Here is a 15,986-nt window from a genome sequence, read left to right on the forward strand (position 1 = left end):
TCTTGCATGAAGTTTTCATGGTGTTCTCACTCAGATGCCCATGTGAGAGGCTAACATGGATGTTTTTGGTTTAAAGTTTGCCACATCACAGAACAGCAGGTCATATTATCCCTAGAGCTTCATGGGTGAGCAAAGAAAAACCACTCTAACTGGAAACAGAAAGATTGTCTCTGGTGGTATTGATGGTGGTGTTTTTGTTGTTCCCAGTGCCTTTCCTTGCTGTTTCCCTGAAATTTTTGCATGAATAATGGGTTGCTCTAGCACAGAAAGGGATAATAGTCATGGCAGCTATATTAAGGATATTGAGATGGGGTTATTTTGGCGCTGATTAAAAAAGGGTAGGGAGGGAGTAGAAGGAAACTGGAATAGTTTCAAACATGAATTGTCACTATTTGGGCAAAGGAACTAAATGGGAGTCAGCAGGCAGAGAGAGCTGATCTGGAGAGAGGCTGTGCTTTGGGGAGGAGTTGGAGCTGACGAGACTAGAGACGAGGATGAATTGCAGGGAAAGGAAGATGAATTTGGCTTAGCAGACTGGGTCTGGGAGCCTCTGTCAGATGAGGGGAATAAACAGGGTAATAAGAAGAAAATTGGTAGGGTAGAAGGTAGGAATGGCTGGGGAAACAAGGAAAGTAATGGGGCCTTCCTTGGATCTGAGGATCCTTGGGTCCTAATGTGTGTGTGGTGCAGCTGGATTAGTTATGAAAATTAGCTGTGTGATATAAACTTTGTCAACAAAAATAGGAAGATTACTTAAGTGATTTTTTTTAAATGGAGGAATCCTGAGAAATGTCTGCTGCTAAAAACGTTTCATGCAAAAGAAAAAGTTTTTGTTCAGTTTCTCCTAAACTTTTCTTATTGACAAAACTTGCTTCTGCTTTCTTTTCTAGCCAAAGAGAGGATAATGAATAATTTGAAGAAATGTGATACTCCCAAGCCCCTTCTTCCGCTCCAGCCGGTGAAAGCTCCCGTGCCAGTTATTTCCTCTGCCAGCCTAGTAAGTCAGAATGAAGCAATTCAGCTCATGCGCACGGACCTTAACGTCTTGCAGCAACATGCCAAGTAAGACATAGTTGTTTCCCTTCTTCCTTTCTAGCGTGTCTAGCACTGTCTATGGGTGCCCTTTACAGCAGCCTTATTTGTGTGTTGGCACAAGACCATCAGGACTTGACTTCTGCTTCTTGTCTCACGTTCGTTTCGTTGTTTTTTTTTTTGTTTTGTTCTCGTTTTTGTTCTTGGCTATCATGTTGTTATTCCCCATCTTTAACTAAGATGAGGCTACACAAGTTTTTTCTAATGACCGAGGTTACATCAACTGACATCTAAGTTCCACGGTTTCTTTTCTCATTTGGCATACTTAAAATAAAGCTCCCTTTAGCCTAGATTTGTTGACAATAAGTTAGTTAATCCTTTTGCACTAATGTAGTAGCTGCAGCATGAAGCAATGGAACCCTCAAGAGAGAAACCTGATTTCTGGGAGTATTAGCTTTGTGTGTTGAAAAGAAGAGTCTTTCTGTTTTTAATATTCTTACTGAGAGAATCCAGCTGAAGTACTTTCAAACACAGCTGCTGAAACTGTAGCTATTCTTGCCCAATGTAGTAATTTAATATCAATATTATTATTAAAAAAACCCCCAAATACCGAAGAATCCCCCCTCCACACAAAAAAAAAACCTTGCTAAACTCAAGACAGGATATGTCTAAACAATTCCAGCAACAATTTTATGTGGGCTTTTTTTTGTTGACTGGATCATTCCACAGTGCAGCTTTTGTTGTTGGGTGGAAAATCACATTTTCTAGAGAGTGTGATCTATTTAATATACTTCCAAGTTTTCATATAGAATAGTTAAAAAGAACTCATGCAAACTTGAGTAGTTTTTTTTCTTATGAACCTATTTCTTTATTACTTTGAAGCTTTAACTCAATATTTTTAAATAACTTTTTTATGTTTTCTAGGCAAGCGCCATGAGTCTTTGTCCAGCACATTAAATTGAAGTCTCGTCTCTTGCTTATAAATTCTTGTCATTACTGTTTTCAATAATTTTGGTAACTTTTTATTAATAAATGCTTTTCAGAGCTGCAGCTTTCTGGGAATCGCAGCATGTTGCTCTGAATAGTGAAATACTGGACATGATACCTAAGCTCTATGTCAATCGGGAAGAACAGGTCACCCTCCATTTGGAGTGTCGGGGAACTTCAAATAAAATCTGCCAGGGAGCAGCTCTTGTAACGATACAGGTTAGAGATATGGCATCGCTTCTATTTTGGGCCTGTTGGACACAGATAATGAAAGTGAAATGACTGAATTGTTACAGGAATGGTAGCTGTTAACTAAATAGATCCATAATAGTACCTGAAATACCTAATACGTAATGCTCAAAAGGAGATGCACATTGACAGCTGAAGAGTTAAGCTGTTGCGTAAAATGTTTTGCTCATAGCATCCATTCTAAACTGCTTCCCAATGTGTGAAGGTCGCAGCATGCTCACATAGGAATAGAAGCATGAAAACGTTAATAGAAGTATTCCCACGTTGCTTGGTATATGAATTTCTTGATCCCCTCTAAGTTACAATCTCTGTGGATAAAAAGTCTTACATAAAAGACACGAATTATATTAGTGTATGATAATTAAATAGCAATATGACTAAGGATGTGTGCTTCGGCGTGATGTACTAAATCTGACCAAAACTCTCGGGAAAACAATCTGTATTCAGAGTTCCCTTACCGGGCTCTGCTTCATTTTTACAAATAGCTGCAACATTGAAGAATTTTTTAGCAAAAGATATTATTCTGAAATGAATATGTGTCTTTTTGTCATTTAGTTTGAAGGGAAACATAAAAATGAAGCAGTGAGCCAGCAGCTTCGTACTTTGCATAAAGAAGTGAGACAACTTCAGGCAGAAGCTACGAAGCCACCTGCTCTGGGTGTTGTGGAAGCAGCAGTACATGTGGAAAATTTTATAACGTAGGTTGTTCAGATATTGTTTTAGGTAGCGATGTTTTAAATTTCTATTTATGTGTATTAGAGCTAATGTGCAATCTGTTTGTGTGTTTTTTGTAATGCTTATCGGCTTGGGTTGACAACAGAGCTGGAATCGAGAGACCTGTATGTTTGTGACACAGACCTCTAAAGGAATAACTCTATTACCCAAAGAGCTAACTGCTAGTTAGTCAGCCTCCACAGGGCACACAGTATTGTTCTCTACTTCAATTTATTGTTTTCTGCATTAGAGTAGCCCTTCTAACCCTGCAAAAGCACATTGACTGATGACAGGGATGCTAGGTTAAACTTGAGGAGATGGCAAACTTGAAGCACAGCTGTCTCAGCCATAGGGTAAACCATATTTTTAGTATCTTTCTGTAGGTTTTTCCATGTTATAGTGCAGAACATAGTTCTTTAATAGAGAGCTATGATTTGAAGTAGCTTTTCAGTATGTGAAACAAAATTGTGCAGTGTAAGACGACTATATAATATTGCTTTTTTTGAGGTGGTGGTGAATAAATGGATTAGTCCGAGGCCACCTTCCTTTTGAAGGCCTTCTAGAGTTCATCCCAGAGGTCCAGTTTTGCAGCAGCACTCCTCTCAAACTCCTCAATTTCTGCTGGGATTCTTTTAGTGTACTTGGTTTTCTACAGAGTGTACTCACTGTACCAATACTAATACTTGGTTACTATTTCTGCACATTTATTCTTGATCATTAATCGGAAAAAATTTGTAGGTGAGCTAGTTCTTGGGATTTAAATCTGTGGAATTCTATGTTCTTCAGATGGTTTAATTCAGACTCAGTGAAGATGGGGGTTTGAGCCCAGTAAAACATTTACTTGGCAGTACACAAGGAAAGATTGATTCTGTTTTGATTCTTTTATTGCTGAGCCTGTTAAGGAAAATGAGGTAAATTTTCTTGCAGTACAAATGCAGTTGAATGGCCTAAGAACATGATCAACACATGATTTGAGGGAGAAACAATCTGTTGGAACTATGCTGTGAAAAGTCTTCGGATGATCACTCTTTGACTCTGATTATGGAGCCTTTAGAAAGTTTGGAGGTACCCATTTCAGGCAGCAAAATTACTTGGGCCAAATCTGGGACTGTTCAGCCTGGATGTGAGAAGGCTCGGGGGATTCTCACAGACGTATAGAAATACCTGAAGGGAGGATGCAAAGAAGATGGAGCCAGGCTTTTTTCAAGGGTGACTCGTGACAGGAACAGAGGCAATGGGCACAAACTGAGACACAGAAGGTTCCCTCTGAACATCAGGAAACACTTCTTTACTATGAGCGGTGCCACAGGCTGTCCAGAGAGGTTGTGGAGTCTCCATCCTTAGAGATACTCAAAGGCCATGTGGGCATAGTCCTGGGCAACTAGCTGTAGGTGGCCCTTCTTGAGCAGGGGGGTTGGTCCAGGTGTCCCTCCCAACCTCAACCATGCTGTGATTCTCTGACCTCATGCTTGATTGTCATGTAAGCCAGGAACCCCATCTCAAGGCTGTATATTGGCAAGAAACCTTTCTTTATTGTCACAAGTTATTTTGCATATGTAAATTTAATCTGGCTTTTTTTTTTCTTCCAGGGCCTTAATAAATATCTACAAGGTGCAGGCTCTGCCTGCAATTAAGGAAGTTGGAATTAGTTTGTTTTTTACATTAGCTGAATATGTGTGTGATGAAACTCAACGGAGTCCTTCCACAAGGCATTTCTTCACATCCTGCATTGAGATTCTAGGCCAAGTGAGTTAATGGTCTGATTTTTGGATGCCTAATGCTTATTCCAATTGCCTGCTGATACTGGAGGTCTAAAACATTTGGAAGCCTGAAGATAAACTTTTATGTTTCTGTCCCATTTTTCTTGCACCTGACTGTGTATATCGTACAATTTTCAGGAAAGTTGAAGCTTGTATGTAAGCAAAATAAAAACGGTTGCTCTGAGGTGCCTGCTTAGTGCTAATAAATGCTCACTGTGTTACTTAAATGCTAAGGTAGGCTGGATTTTTTGGGCAGGTAACTAAAATTCAGGTAATTCCAGTGCATAAGAGTGTTGTGGCATATATTTTGCTGTTACCGATCACTTTCTAGCTAATGTTTCTTTTGTCAGGTTCTGTATTTAGACACCTTCCTTCTGCAGCTTTGCTGAACTCTTTGTGTAGAGAGTTAGACAGAAGTTTGCTGGTAGAGAACATACGTGGTTATCATTGGTGGTAATGTTTGCCATGGAGGACACATTATGTGGGTGCTCTGAGAAAAAGCATTAGCCTGTGCTTTGGGTCCAGGTAGTTCTTTTCTTCTCTTAGGTACAGTTTGTTTCCATGTGCAGCTGTCCTTAAGCGCCTCTAACAGCTGAAGTGCTGAAAAGCTCTTAATAGCTGTAGTTCTAGTTAAATGTTTCCTAATGTCAGGGCAGGACTGCTGAAATCTGAATTTGTTTTGTTTTGCTATCCCATCAGAAAAATTGTATTTCTGGGCATTTTTAGACAACATGTGTGGTCACAAGTGCTGTTCTTAGGTGTGCTAGGGAAACAAGTTTGGGGTTTTTTTTTTCACATTATATCTTGTGGAACAGCAGTGTTTAGTTGATGTTGATCTCGTACAGTGTCTTGTTCTTGAGAAAACTTTCCTTTTTAAAAAAGGACCAAAATTGTGCTTGTCTTGACAAAAAGCTGTAAGAGGTGTCCAATCCAGTAGATTAATATTGGGACATTTTTCTCACCATTCCCAATTCCCTCAGGTGTTCATCAGTGGGACCAAGTCAGAGTGCAAACGTCTGCTCCAGACGATCATAGAGAATCGAAGGCTCTGTACTCTGCTTTCTCCTTACTTCACTCCTGTTGCCTCTCCCGGTGAATTTGTGGCTTTATATAAAAAAGTTGTGGCCTCGCTGAGAAAGGATAACAGTGATGTTGTCTTCATGCTGCTGACAAAGGTAAAGTACTCATGAATACTGCATCTGGTTTGTGGGTTGCTTTTGTGGTTGTTCTTTCCCTAAAGACTGACATTAGGCTAAGGAAGAAAGAGGAGCAAATCTGGTACTTCAAAATAACATTGACAGGTTCTATGGATCTATGTTGCTCATCCTGAATGGTATGTGTTATATTTAAGCTCAAGAGGGGCTGGAGGCAAAAGCAAATACTATCTGGGTTAGGAAACGGTAGTTGAAATTTCGTATCAGTGTATGGTTCCTAGGGCTTACTCTTCAGGGCACTCTTACTTCTGAAATTAAAGTAGGCTCCTGATGGCCTTTTCTGCCTGATACCTCTGCAGAGAGATGTTCACAAAAATAGCCAGTGAATCCCAGGTATCTTAAAAACAAAAGCAACAAAAAAAAAAAACTTGGAACAGTGTCTGAATCTCCCATCTCTTTTTGGCACCCATGTCCTTCCTGCCTACCTTAAAACGTAGAGTTAGGTAAGAGCAAGTGATTTACACATCTCTTGTTTCAGGGCTGCATGATCCTGTCTGCATGTATTGTCAGTGGAGAAATTACTGTTATAATTAGGCTTTGATACCGCTCTGATTCTCTTCATTAGTTACGCAGAGACAGGGTTGGACAGCTGTGAATAGCAGGCAGTCTGTTTTGGACACAACTCTCCGCTGTCCTTAGTGGCAATGATCAGCGTTGTCCCTGCCGACCTAGGTCTGAACAGATGGCCTAGAAGCTACAAAAGCTTTGCACCTCCACCTGAAAATTTTTGGACTATGGAGATTAGCCCAGTCTAATGCTTGTGTTTGGCAGCGGTGCTGGAGCATGGATATTCATACACGTCTTTATGAATCTGAGAACCCCTGCCAAGGGTTGTTTCATAAATTCTGGGATTTATGCAATATGCTAAATAATAACCTTTGGAGACTGTTACCTTGGTTTTGAGTAAGGGCTAATGAGGTGCCAATTTGTTAGGTTTTCTTAGTTATATAAAAACCTCAGGAGTTTTTTTCCCCTGACAATTTCTCCCTTCTCCTAAAGGCATTGCAGCTGTTAAAGCTTCTACTTACAAATGCTTCCTGTCCTCTGTTCTAGTTTGACCTTATGCAATGGTTAAGTGTTGCTAAGCCACCTCTATCTGAACGTACCAAGCTTCTGGAGTGTATTCACTTGGCTTTCAATGCATGTGGCCTTGAACCTGAAGAAGATATTTTGATGCCATTTAATATCTTCTGCAAGCATTGGACTAACCTTCTCCAATATCAGTTCCCTGATCACTATAGTGATTTCCTAAGATTGTTCGTGCAAAGTGAGTATCTGAATCGATGCATACAGGGCCTTTTATACAGAACTCTTCTGGCTTAAAAGTATGAACTGCATGCAGTAGAGTTAAATAGCAACAAATACAGAATGATTTAATCTTTCTTAAGTTTCTGTATGCACTTTCATGTGCATGCTATGTGATATGTTTTTATGAGACATATTTTAGCTCTACTAGAAAGCATCACTCTTCTGCAGACCAAAGTACACATATCAGGGACAACAGATTTTCAGCCTGTATTACAGGAGAAGGATGGAGGAGAGGTTTGTGTTAAGGGGAGCACCTGTAATTGTGCCACGGTCGGTAATGCATCATCCTTGTCCTTGAGCACCCTTCGATACCAGACTCAGAACTGGAATTATGGAGACCTGGGACTGATACTGAAATCTGCTGAAAATGTCCTGGTTGACATTAGATGCTACTTATAATCTGCTGTGCCTCTAAAATGAGAACAAAAGTACTTCCTTTCTGTCAAACCGTATGCGCTGAGGCAGCAACTGCCTCTTAATATGTGTTTGCAGCCAGAGACGCACTAAGTGCCTGGGGAACTCCCTAAGAAGAGAGTGTGTCTGTGCCAAAAGGGACTGTTAAATTACTTACGTTTGAGAAGTAAAGATACCTTTCAACCCTTAAACTTGGAGCTTTCAAACTCATGCTAAATTTTTTATGTAGTAGGGAGCTCTAATTTCAACCTTTTCTGCCCTGTATTGAGAAAGGGACCAATATCCTTCTGATTTTCACAAATGCTTTCCCCTCTTTCTGCTAAGGCTCATCATTGCAGCTTCTGAGCCCTGACTGTTGGAGGGCATCACTTAATGCTTTGGGATGTGGTTCATCAGTGACTGAACAGGGAAGCTTCAAGAAAACTGATTCTCCTGAAAGTCCTATATTGCGGAATGCTAGAAAAGGTCTCCTCTCTGCAGAACAGGTGGGTGCTTCTTCCGTTGATTTGTTATGTTTTTCAGCTGAAACAGATGCCCACTGGTGACAAAAGAACACTGCTGTGCAGGCTTTCTGTGGCTCATTAATAGTTTCCTCCTTCTTACAGGTTATAGAGACAATAGAATGGCTTTCCACATCTTTCTGCAAACTCCGATTGTCTTCGATGGACTTCAGGACTTTCGGCCTGTTTTCAGAATGGAGCCCATATATGGGTGAAGTGAATAAATTTCTGGAATATCTTGTTAAAAGACTTATTGACACCGAAGTTGCCAATGTAGCCCAAGAGCCTCGTGGCAGTAACAAAGTTCAAGCAGGTAGTGTGTCTTAAAAGCAAACCACTTAAGAACAGGCACTCAGTTTCTCTAATTTCCTCTGTTAAAGACCATTTAAATATACAGTAAAATCTTCTCGCTCTGCATTTGTGCAATGATGAGAACATTAAAATACATATGGGAAATTTTGATGCTACTTCATGGCCATGTGGGACTTTATGCTTTATCTTTATGCTTGCTGGAGGAAGCTTCTTTATATTTGAGCTTGCTTTAGAATTTTTTTATGAAAAGATTGTACTTTCTTCAAAGAAAAATACAGTCTTTTGCATTGAGCAGAAGTTTGGGAATGAGGGACTGCTGAATTTCATCATGATGTGATTTTGATTTGGAGAAAATTTACCAAAACACCTTTTGTTTTAGTATATGCAGGTTTAAAGTGTGAATCATCATTAACGCATCTGAGATTATGGGGGTAAAGTGATACTAAAGTGATATTAATAAAATATCAATGCAAAATGCTTGTGATTGTTGTTAAAACAATCATATGGTTCACCAGACTTACTAATAAACGTATTGTATTTTAATTTTTTTTTTTGATCAGGAAGAGCTGATTAAATGGAATAAGCAAAGGGCATGGTATTCAAGTTTGGAAAAGTGTAATATAGTCACTGTTGCTAATTTGAGGGGGAAAAAAGCAACTCCTGTGTTTTATTTTCTTCTAGTGCTGCAGTGCTTGTATTCGGTCATTGCTGGACTCTTTAAGCCATGGATACTGGTCTTGGATAAGGAAGATGCAAGGTACAAACTGCATTTTAAAATGAAATTAGGTTTTTCTCAAGTAAGGACTATAACCCTGTAAAAATGGCTTACATTGTTATCCGATTTTTTTCTAATTAATTACTTTATTGTGACCTTTCACTAAGTAGCTGTGACTTGTGTCATATCCTTAACAATTGCGGGACTAGTTCATGAGTTTCTTAAGTCAAATTTTCCAAGACTTGGATTGAGTAATTGTTTTAGATACAAGGAATATATCCAAGCTCTGGTCAGGAAGCGGAGGTGAGAAAAATGTGAATTACACTTAATACACTAAAAGTTAAATTTTAGATTGCTTTTTTTTAGCTTCTTTAATACCGATACTGCCTTAGTTTAAAACAAAGAAGTCAAACAAATACAACCGCAAATGCCAGTGGTACTTAAAGAAACCCTGGACTGAATCAGTCCTCTGACGATCTACCGTCTTGTGTACCTGTCTTCACATGGAGAGTTATTTGTTACGTTATACACTTAAATTTGACTTTCATCCAAAGCCAAAAGCTTTTTGAGCTGTGAGCGCATCTCCAACATTTAATTAGAAGGCTAACTGCAGGTGGTATGCGCTGTCATTCAGAAATCCCTGTGTTTTGGTATTTAATTCAGTTATGAAATATCAAACAAGTAATCTCTGCTTACTCAGTGGTATTGTGGGTCTTTGGTGTGACATTAAAATATGTACCTCTTCTAAGGAAGAAACAGGCGGTTCTAAAGAGTTTGAATGAAAGGACTGCTGACAGCTACTGTGTTAATTTACTGTGTACTGCCTATTGTAATGATTCACTATGCTTTAAAATATTCAAATATTTTAAGTGTTTATGATCTGCTTATGGTCTGGTAACTCAGCACTGAAATTTGTGTTGCCTCTCTGCTTCTTTTAAGTAACCAGCCCTGCTACCCTTGGTTAGAGAGCGACGCTCCTGTGGCATCCACCGTTGTCTCTTTGTTTACAGATAGCATCAAGCTTTTGCATGAGAGCTTTAAAGGTGGGTGATGTCCACGCTGTTTTAATGCAGTGGCACTCGGTGTTCCATCAGACCAAAAAAGATTTTGGTTGAGATGGGGGACGTAGGGGGATTTTGTTTGTTATAACTTTTAGCCAGGACGATCTCTGCAGTGGTGCCAGGAGCATTTCTTTATTTCATCCTTAAAAACCAGCTTTTTTTCCTTGGCAAGGGTAGATAATGGGATTGATAAATGTGTATCTATTGTATAACAAAGTTCACGTGAAGGGAAGCAAAACAAAATGTGCTGTCATGGGAAGTGCATGACTTCTTTCCAGATTTGTGTGTAGTTGCTGTACAACGTATGCAGCAGCGTGTCACAATGACGAGTACCTCTGTCTCAACTGCTGCTCTTGGGGGTAACTTAATCTCCAGGACCGGTCATTTTGGGCTCCTGTTTAGCATTGCTTATTGTGCCTAATGTGTAGTTAGACAGAGGAATGGAAGAAAATTATTCTTACAAATACCTCTTAACAACCTTTAGGGATGAACCAGGTTCAAACTTACCTTGTAGAAATAAATAAATAACATATCATTGCATGTCTTATAATATTCCAGATTCATAAGATCTTTTTCAGAAACAAACCAAAAAACCCCTACATAAAAACAGTGAAGTTCTACATCGAAGGAGCATTTTATAACTTCAGATTATTGTCCAGCAACTCTTCAGAAGTTTGAGGCACGGCATGAAATCATAACCCCCACTTTTTGATTTGGAGAAAAAAATCTAGAAGCTTGCAAATGTGCTTTTTTTTTTTGACACATGTATTTTGGTGTAGCTTGCATTTATGTTTTTTCATTGTCAGACTTGGACTTTGGTAATCAAGCTTTCCCTGGTTTATTTTTCTGTTGTTAACTCCACTGTATCCTTTGAATCTAGATAAGCTGTTGCCAAGCCACCATGGGGCGCTCTGGTTACACCTAATGTGCTACAGTGTATGTTGCACATCCCCCAAAATGCCTGAGTTTATTCTCTATACTTTCCATACTGAGTTCAGAAGGCTTCCATGGAAGGAACTGCATCCAGACCAGATGCTTATGGAAGAGTTCTTTAAAGTGAGTACATTGGCATCTGTTGAATTAAGTTCATAATCAGTGTTGCCCTTGAAAATAGCTGGAGAGCTGGAGGCAGTTCTTTAGCAAGTAAGCTTTTAAAGTTTGTTGTAGTATTCACAGCTGCTCATTCTGTGATTGATGATTTTTGTGAAGGAGTGCTTCTGAGTCTTCTACGAAGTTGTGGGGAGCTGTAAAGCTGGCAGTCTTTGCAATCTGTCATTGCTCTGTCTGAATGTCTCGTTTATTACATATATATTTAGAACATATTTAGTTAGAGTTAATATATTTTACTATTGCCACATTGTTCTCACTTCCAAGTTGCCTGAGACACAGTAAACCTGCAGATAGGTGTGGAAATGCTCCAGATTTATTGCTTATCTGTTTGGGATGTGTTCTTCATGCAGTTCTAAACAAGCTCAGAGTGTCTTAGCTTCTCTTACAATGAAGAGAAATGGATCCAATCATGCAGCTAAGAGTTCGTAATAGGTTATTTCTCTTTGGTTTGCAGTAGCTTGGTATTCTGTACTGGTTGGTTGAGAGGCTTGGAAAGTTATATGTGCAACTCTTCTGGTGGGAGGCAAAATGATGGAGAAGCAATGTCTCTACTCCTCTGCTGGCCTAAAATGCTGCTGTGGATTTATGGTTGGCTAAGGAGTTGAAAAGTATGGAAGTATTTATATCTTACATTGTTTTATGTACCTGTCTTTTTCTTTTTTTAACTTCCTCCTTCCTAGATTGAAAGGGGCAGCCCCAAGAGTTGTTTCTTGTTCTTGGGTTACGTTTTTTGTGAAGTAAACTGGGTTAGTGTCCTCTCTGATGCCTGGAACCCCAACCCTCATCCTCAGACTCACAAAATGATTGTCTGTTTGCTGTATATGATGGTCATGCTGGCGAAGGAGGAACAACTTACAGGCACAGAGGTAATTTTTGAAGTTTATACCTGTCTTAGCAGCAGAAAAAAACTTTGCTACTAAGGACACAGGCTGTGATGACTTTCTGACTTGCAGAATGATTATCTCAGAAGTGCCTAGGTAAAATACCCCAAACAGCATTCCAGAGATGGCCAAGACAAAGTCCATATGTGAGGCGTTTTGTATAACTTCTGTGAGAAAAGAAGAGCTGCTGTTCGTTTCAAGAAGCTCTGGAGGTGCTGTCATTCAGAAGCGTTGTAAAGAGTAGGCAAATGAATACAGACGGTTTCCTGGAGTTACAAAATCACTCTCTGGATTTTAGAAAGAACAAATATATATGTTAGTTTTATTAGTGTTTAAAAAAAAAAAGGTTGTTACTTAAAACTACTGTGCCATTTTTTCCATAGTTAAGTATGGGACGCTGCATAGTATACCTATCTTGTCTCTTAGGCCAACCTTTAACTAAAATGCCTCTTTCCTTTTCTTCCCTGGTTTTGGAGAGCCTTAGTTACAAGCACATGCAAAGTAGAAGTAGTATTATCAAGAATTTACATATGCACATATAATACATATGCATAAATATACATACTCATATTTATGCGTATATATGCAATATATAATATAACTTAAGGTGAAGTTTTTTTCTGACAGCCTGAGTGAAAAGGATGTCTAGCACGAGCCCCCTTCGATTCAGGCAGTCTGCCGTGAGCGCAGGAGCAGTATTGACTGAGCATTCGTGCTTGTGGCACCTGTGGTGCTGTGAGAGGGATCAGGAGGCTCGCTGAGTCACATTTATTCTGTCTCGGCTGGTCACGTAAATCTCTGCTGTGTCTTGCTTCTTTTTCTGAGTGGCAAACATGAATGTGTGGAGGGATGGTAAGAATCATTCATTTATGAAAAGCTTATGCCTGGCTCTGTCTCTTACTGTGCATGTCTGTAGTGTTTTCCAACTTAATCTTCAGTTGTGGTCACACTTCAAGTTGGCTGTGTTAAGCACAACTCAGCAACGGGATTAGTGTGAGGTTAGGAGCAGCACTTGATCTGACGGTAGATTTTTTTCATAGCTGTCTAAACAGAAAATACTTATTTGTCTGCTTGAACATGTTTTCTCAGGAGTTACAAGTAAGTGCTGTTCAGTCCTTACTCAGAAATGCTTTGGCAAACATTTATTTCCTACCATAAAATGCTCCCCTCCAGACTCCATATGATGTGATGACAAGTCACAATGATGTAACGACATCTTGGAGGAATAGGGAAGGAAAACACTGAATGTTAGGATGAACTTTCTGAACCCTGCTTTTACTAAGAGCCTTGTGTAGGTAGACCTAGCACAGTCTGATTCAGTCCATTGCTTCTGGCAGACGCTTCCAGAGGGGCTGGGTAATCTTCAAGAAGTCTCATTTCACATCTGCAAGCTTTATCCCACTTGCAGTGTCTTCTGTTTTCCATTTCCTCTGAGGCACTGTGAGATGCTGTGTCAAGATGTCACCAGCAGCCTTTGATCAACACTATATTCCAGTTTAGGAAAATTACCAGAGTTCACATGGTTTGACCTGAATGCATTTCCTTATCAGGAGCCTCTCAAGCTTCAAAAGATATCTGTTTGTACATTGCATGAGTCAGCCTCAGGAACTCCCTCCTAGCCTCCAGCAATGTGCTAAACTGACAGGCTGTCACTCATTTTTTTACCTCCCAGAATGCTCCGGTGACACCTTGACCTAAATCTCAAACTTTCTCAGCCCTATGTTCCAGTGCATGAGCAACTTGAGCAGTCCTTGGTGTACCAGTGTCACATTCTTTTGATGTAGTCTAATTTGGGTTAGTTCTGGATCCTTAAAGTCTTCAGGTTGTGTTGGCCATCAGTGCAATTCCAGTATTTGTTCATTCCGTAACAACTGAGGAACCCAGCCTCTGCCTCTGGTTTTACTGTGAACTTAGATTAATTTTTTTTAAATAATTTTTAATGCCTTTTTTTAAACCTCTAATGACTCTACTTTGTAGGGTCTCCATTTCTTTCTGTCTGTCTTTAAAATTTGACATGTAAACATGTGATGTCTCTCACTGACTTTTGTGCTTGGTTAGAGCTGCTGGAGTGGGCTGAGTACTGTAGCACGAATGCTGTACATGATGTACATGTGATGATGTACACATGTCGGCTTGCTGCCTGAACGAGCAGTTGCTTTTCAGCCAGACTCCCAGTGGCCATCTATTTCTGTGGGGTTTCTGCTATGTCTCCTTCAGATTTTGGAGTCTGGGCTTCCTTCCAGTATTGAGTACTGTGAATATTAATTTGAAATGGCAAAGCAGGTGGAGCTTAGACTGATTTCTTCTAAACTTTCAGGAATTGCCACTCGCGAATCTTATTGGACAGACCAGCTCCCTTCCTTGGCAGCTTGTGGGCATTTCATCTTATCGGAACATCATCAGCTACTGCAACAGTCACTACCCTCCCTCTGTTGTCCTTGCTAAGGATGCTGCAGCGGAGCTGATAGTGAAGCTCCTGAAAATCTCAGCAGGCTTTGGTGCATCTTCGGATAGTCACATCCACCTAGTAAGTCGAACTGGTTTTGCAGTGTCTCTGAGCTGTTCTTGTTGTTCGCAATGTTCTGCTTTTGTATATTATGGAGTGTGGGAAGAGTTCCAGGCATGGTTTTTTTTTTTCTAATTGATTTTAATTTTGATTAATAGGACGCAACACTGAAGTGCCAAGCATATATTCACCAGGTGGTTCAATTTCTCAGCACCTTAGAACAAACTGGAAGTATTACTCTTGAAGTTTTGGAACAAGAAATGTCCAAGTTGCTTGATGATGTAATCATCTTTAATCCTCCAGGTTTGTGTTAAAGAAGTGGCAAATTACTTTAAAGCTGTTAAGATCTTTTATTCAACTGCATGGACTGTTGAACATCTGTGACTGTGAAATTACTTGCGTTACTACAGTGTCTTACTTGTGGGCAGCAGGGCATGTTGCTTTGATGATGTATATATAGCTGGTATATTAGCACAAAACAAAAATAAGAATGTTACCCTGTAGTGCTGTCAAGACTAGCAGAACCAACAGAAAAAACAGGGGTTATCTTGTGAGTAAAACTGACCAATATAGAGAAGCTTGTCTAGTTTCTAGGTTTTAAAAATATTTAAAAATTTTATTTGTAATTATCATCTTTTTTAAAAGGAAGGATGACACAAATATACCCTCTTGGTCCTGAGGGATCGGGTTCTAAACTGTTGTGCCATTGGGAAAACTGACTGTTTTGAAGTAGGGGGATTTATACTCATGCGTACTAGTGGTATGGTGTGTCCATAGCATTTATATTGATCTCAGTTTTAGTACTAGTATCATCCCGAGCTTCCCCTGTCAAACTAAAACTTCAGGTGGAATCAGTTGTCTCACCGTACTACACAGAAATACTTGTCAGGAGTCGCGTCTCTTTCTGCCCATGACCTACACAGGTGTGCTAGCAAGAGTGAACAGAAATTGTCTGAAAACCTGTGAGAGTGATAAGTGTCACTCTGTACTTGTATCGCTATTTGGGGAACCTCTGTAGGACAGACCCATAGCCAGTAAAACTTTGTGACTTGAAGAGAAGTGAAGGCTTGCCTGTTGCTGCTGACACTCCTTGTAGCTGAGAAATTTTGGAGGAGACAAGAGCTCCGCAGTAAGAGGAGCAGCTCTGTTTCATGTACCCCTGTGCACACTTGTATGTGTGAAAGGGCTGGAAGAGAGAACGCTCCGTGTTGCTCAAGCAGGCT

The 15,986-nt window shown here is 39.9% G+C and overlaps 1 protein-coding gene across 1 annotated transcript in view; it reads left to right on the top strand.

The window, feature by feature from the left end:
* Nucleotides 1-15,986, top strand: part of EPG5 (ectopic P-granules 5 autophagy tethering factor) — a 57,578-nt gene that overhangs the window by 34,158 nt on the left and 7,434 nt on the right. The window contains exons 26-39 of the mRNA XM_064437683.1: nucleotides 891-1,062; nucleotides 2,076-2,238; nucleotides 2,824-2,966; nucleotides 4,572-4,728; nucleotides 5,723-5,917; nucleotides 7,010-7,223; nucleotides 8,003-8,163; nucleotides 8,284-8,491; nucleotides 9,172-9,247; nucleotides 10,145-10,248; nucleotides 11,147-11,322; nucleotides 12,057-12,242; nucleotides 14,575-14,784; nucleotides 14,922-15,066. Coding sequence (XP_064293753.1) covers nucleotides 891-1,062; nucleotides 2,076-2,238; nucleotides 2,824-2,966; nucleotides 4,572-4,728; nucleotides 5,723-5,917; nucleotides 7,010-7,223; nucleotides 8,003-8,163; nucleotides 8,284-8,491; nucleotides 9,172-9,247; nucleotides 10,145-10,248; nucleotides 11,147-11,322; nucleotides 12,057-12,242; nucleotides 14,575-14,784; nucleotides 14,922-15,066 — 2,310 coding nt within the window. The remainder of the gene's footprint in view (nucleotides 1-890; nucleotides 1,063-2,075; nucleotides 2,239-2,823; nucleotides 2,967-4,571; nucleotides 4,729-5,722; nucleotides 5,918-7,009; nucleotides 7,224-8,002; nucleotides 8,164-8,283; nucleotides 8,492-9,171; nucleotides 9,248-10,144; nucleotides 10,249-11,146; nucleotides 11,323-12,056; nucleotides 12,243-14,574; nucleotides 14,785-14,921; nucleotides 15,067-15,986) is intronic.

Source organism: Phalacrocorax carbo, chromosome Z (genome assembly GCF_963921805.1).
Source record: "Phalacrocorax carbo chromosome Z, bPhaCar2.1, whole genome shotgun sequence".
NCBI classification, from domain to species: domain Eukaryota; kingdom Metazoa; phylum Chordata; class Aves; order Suliformes; family Phalacrocoracidae; genus Phalacrocorax; species Phalacrocorax carbo.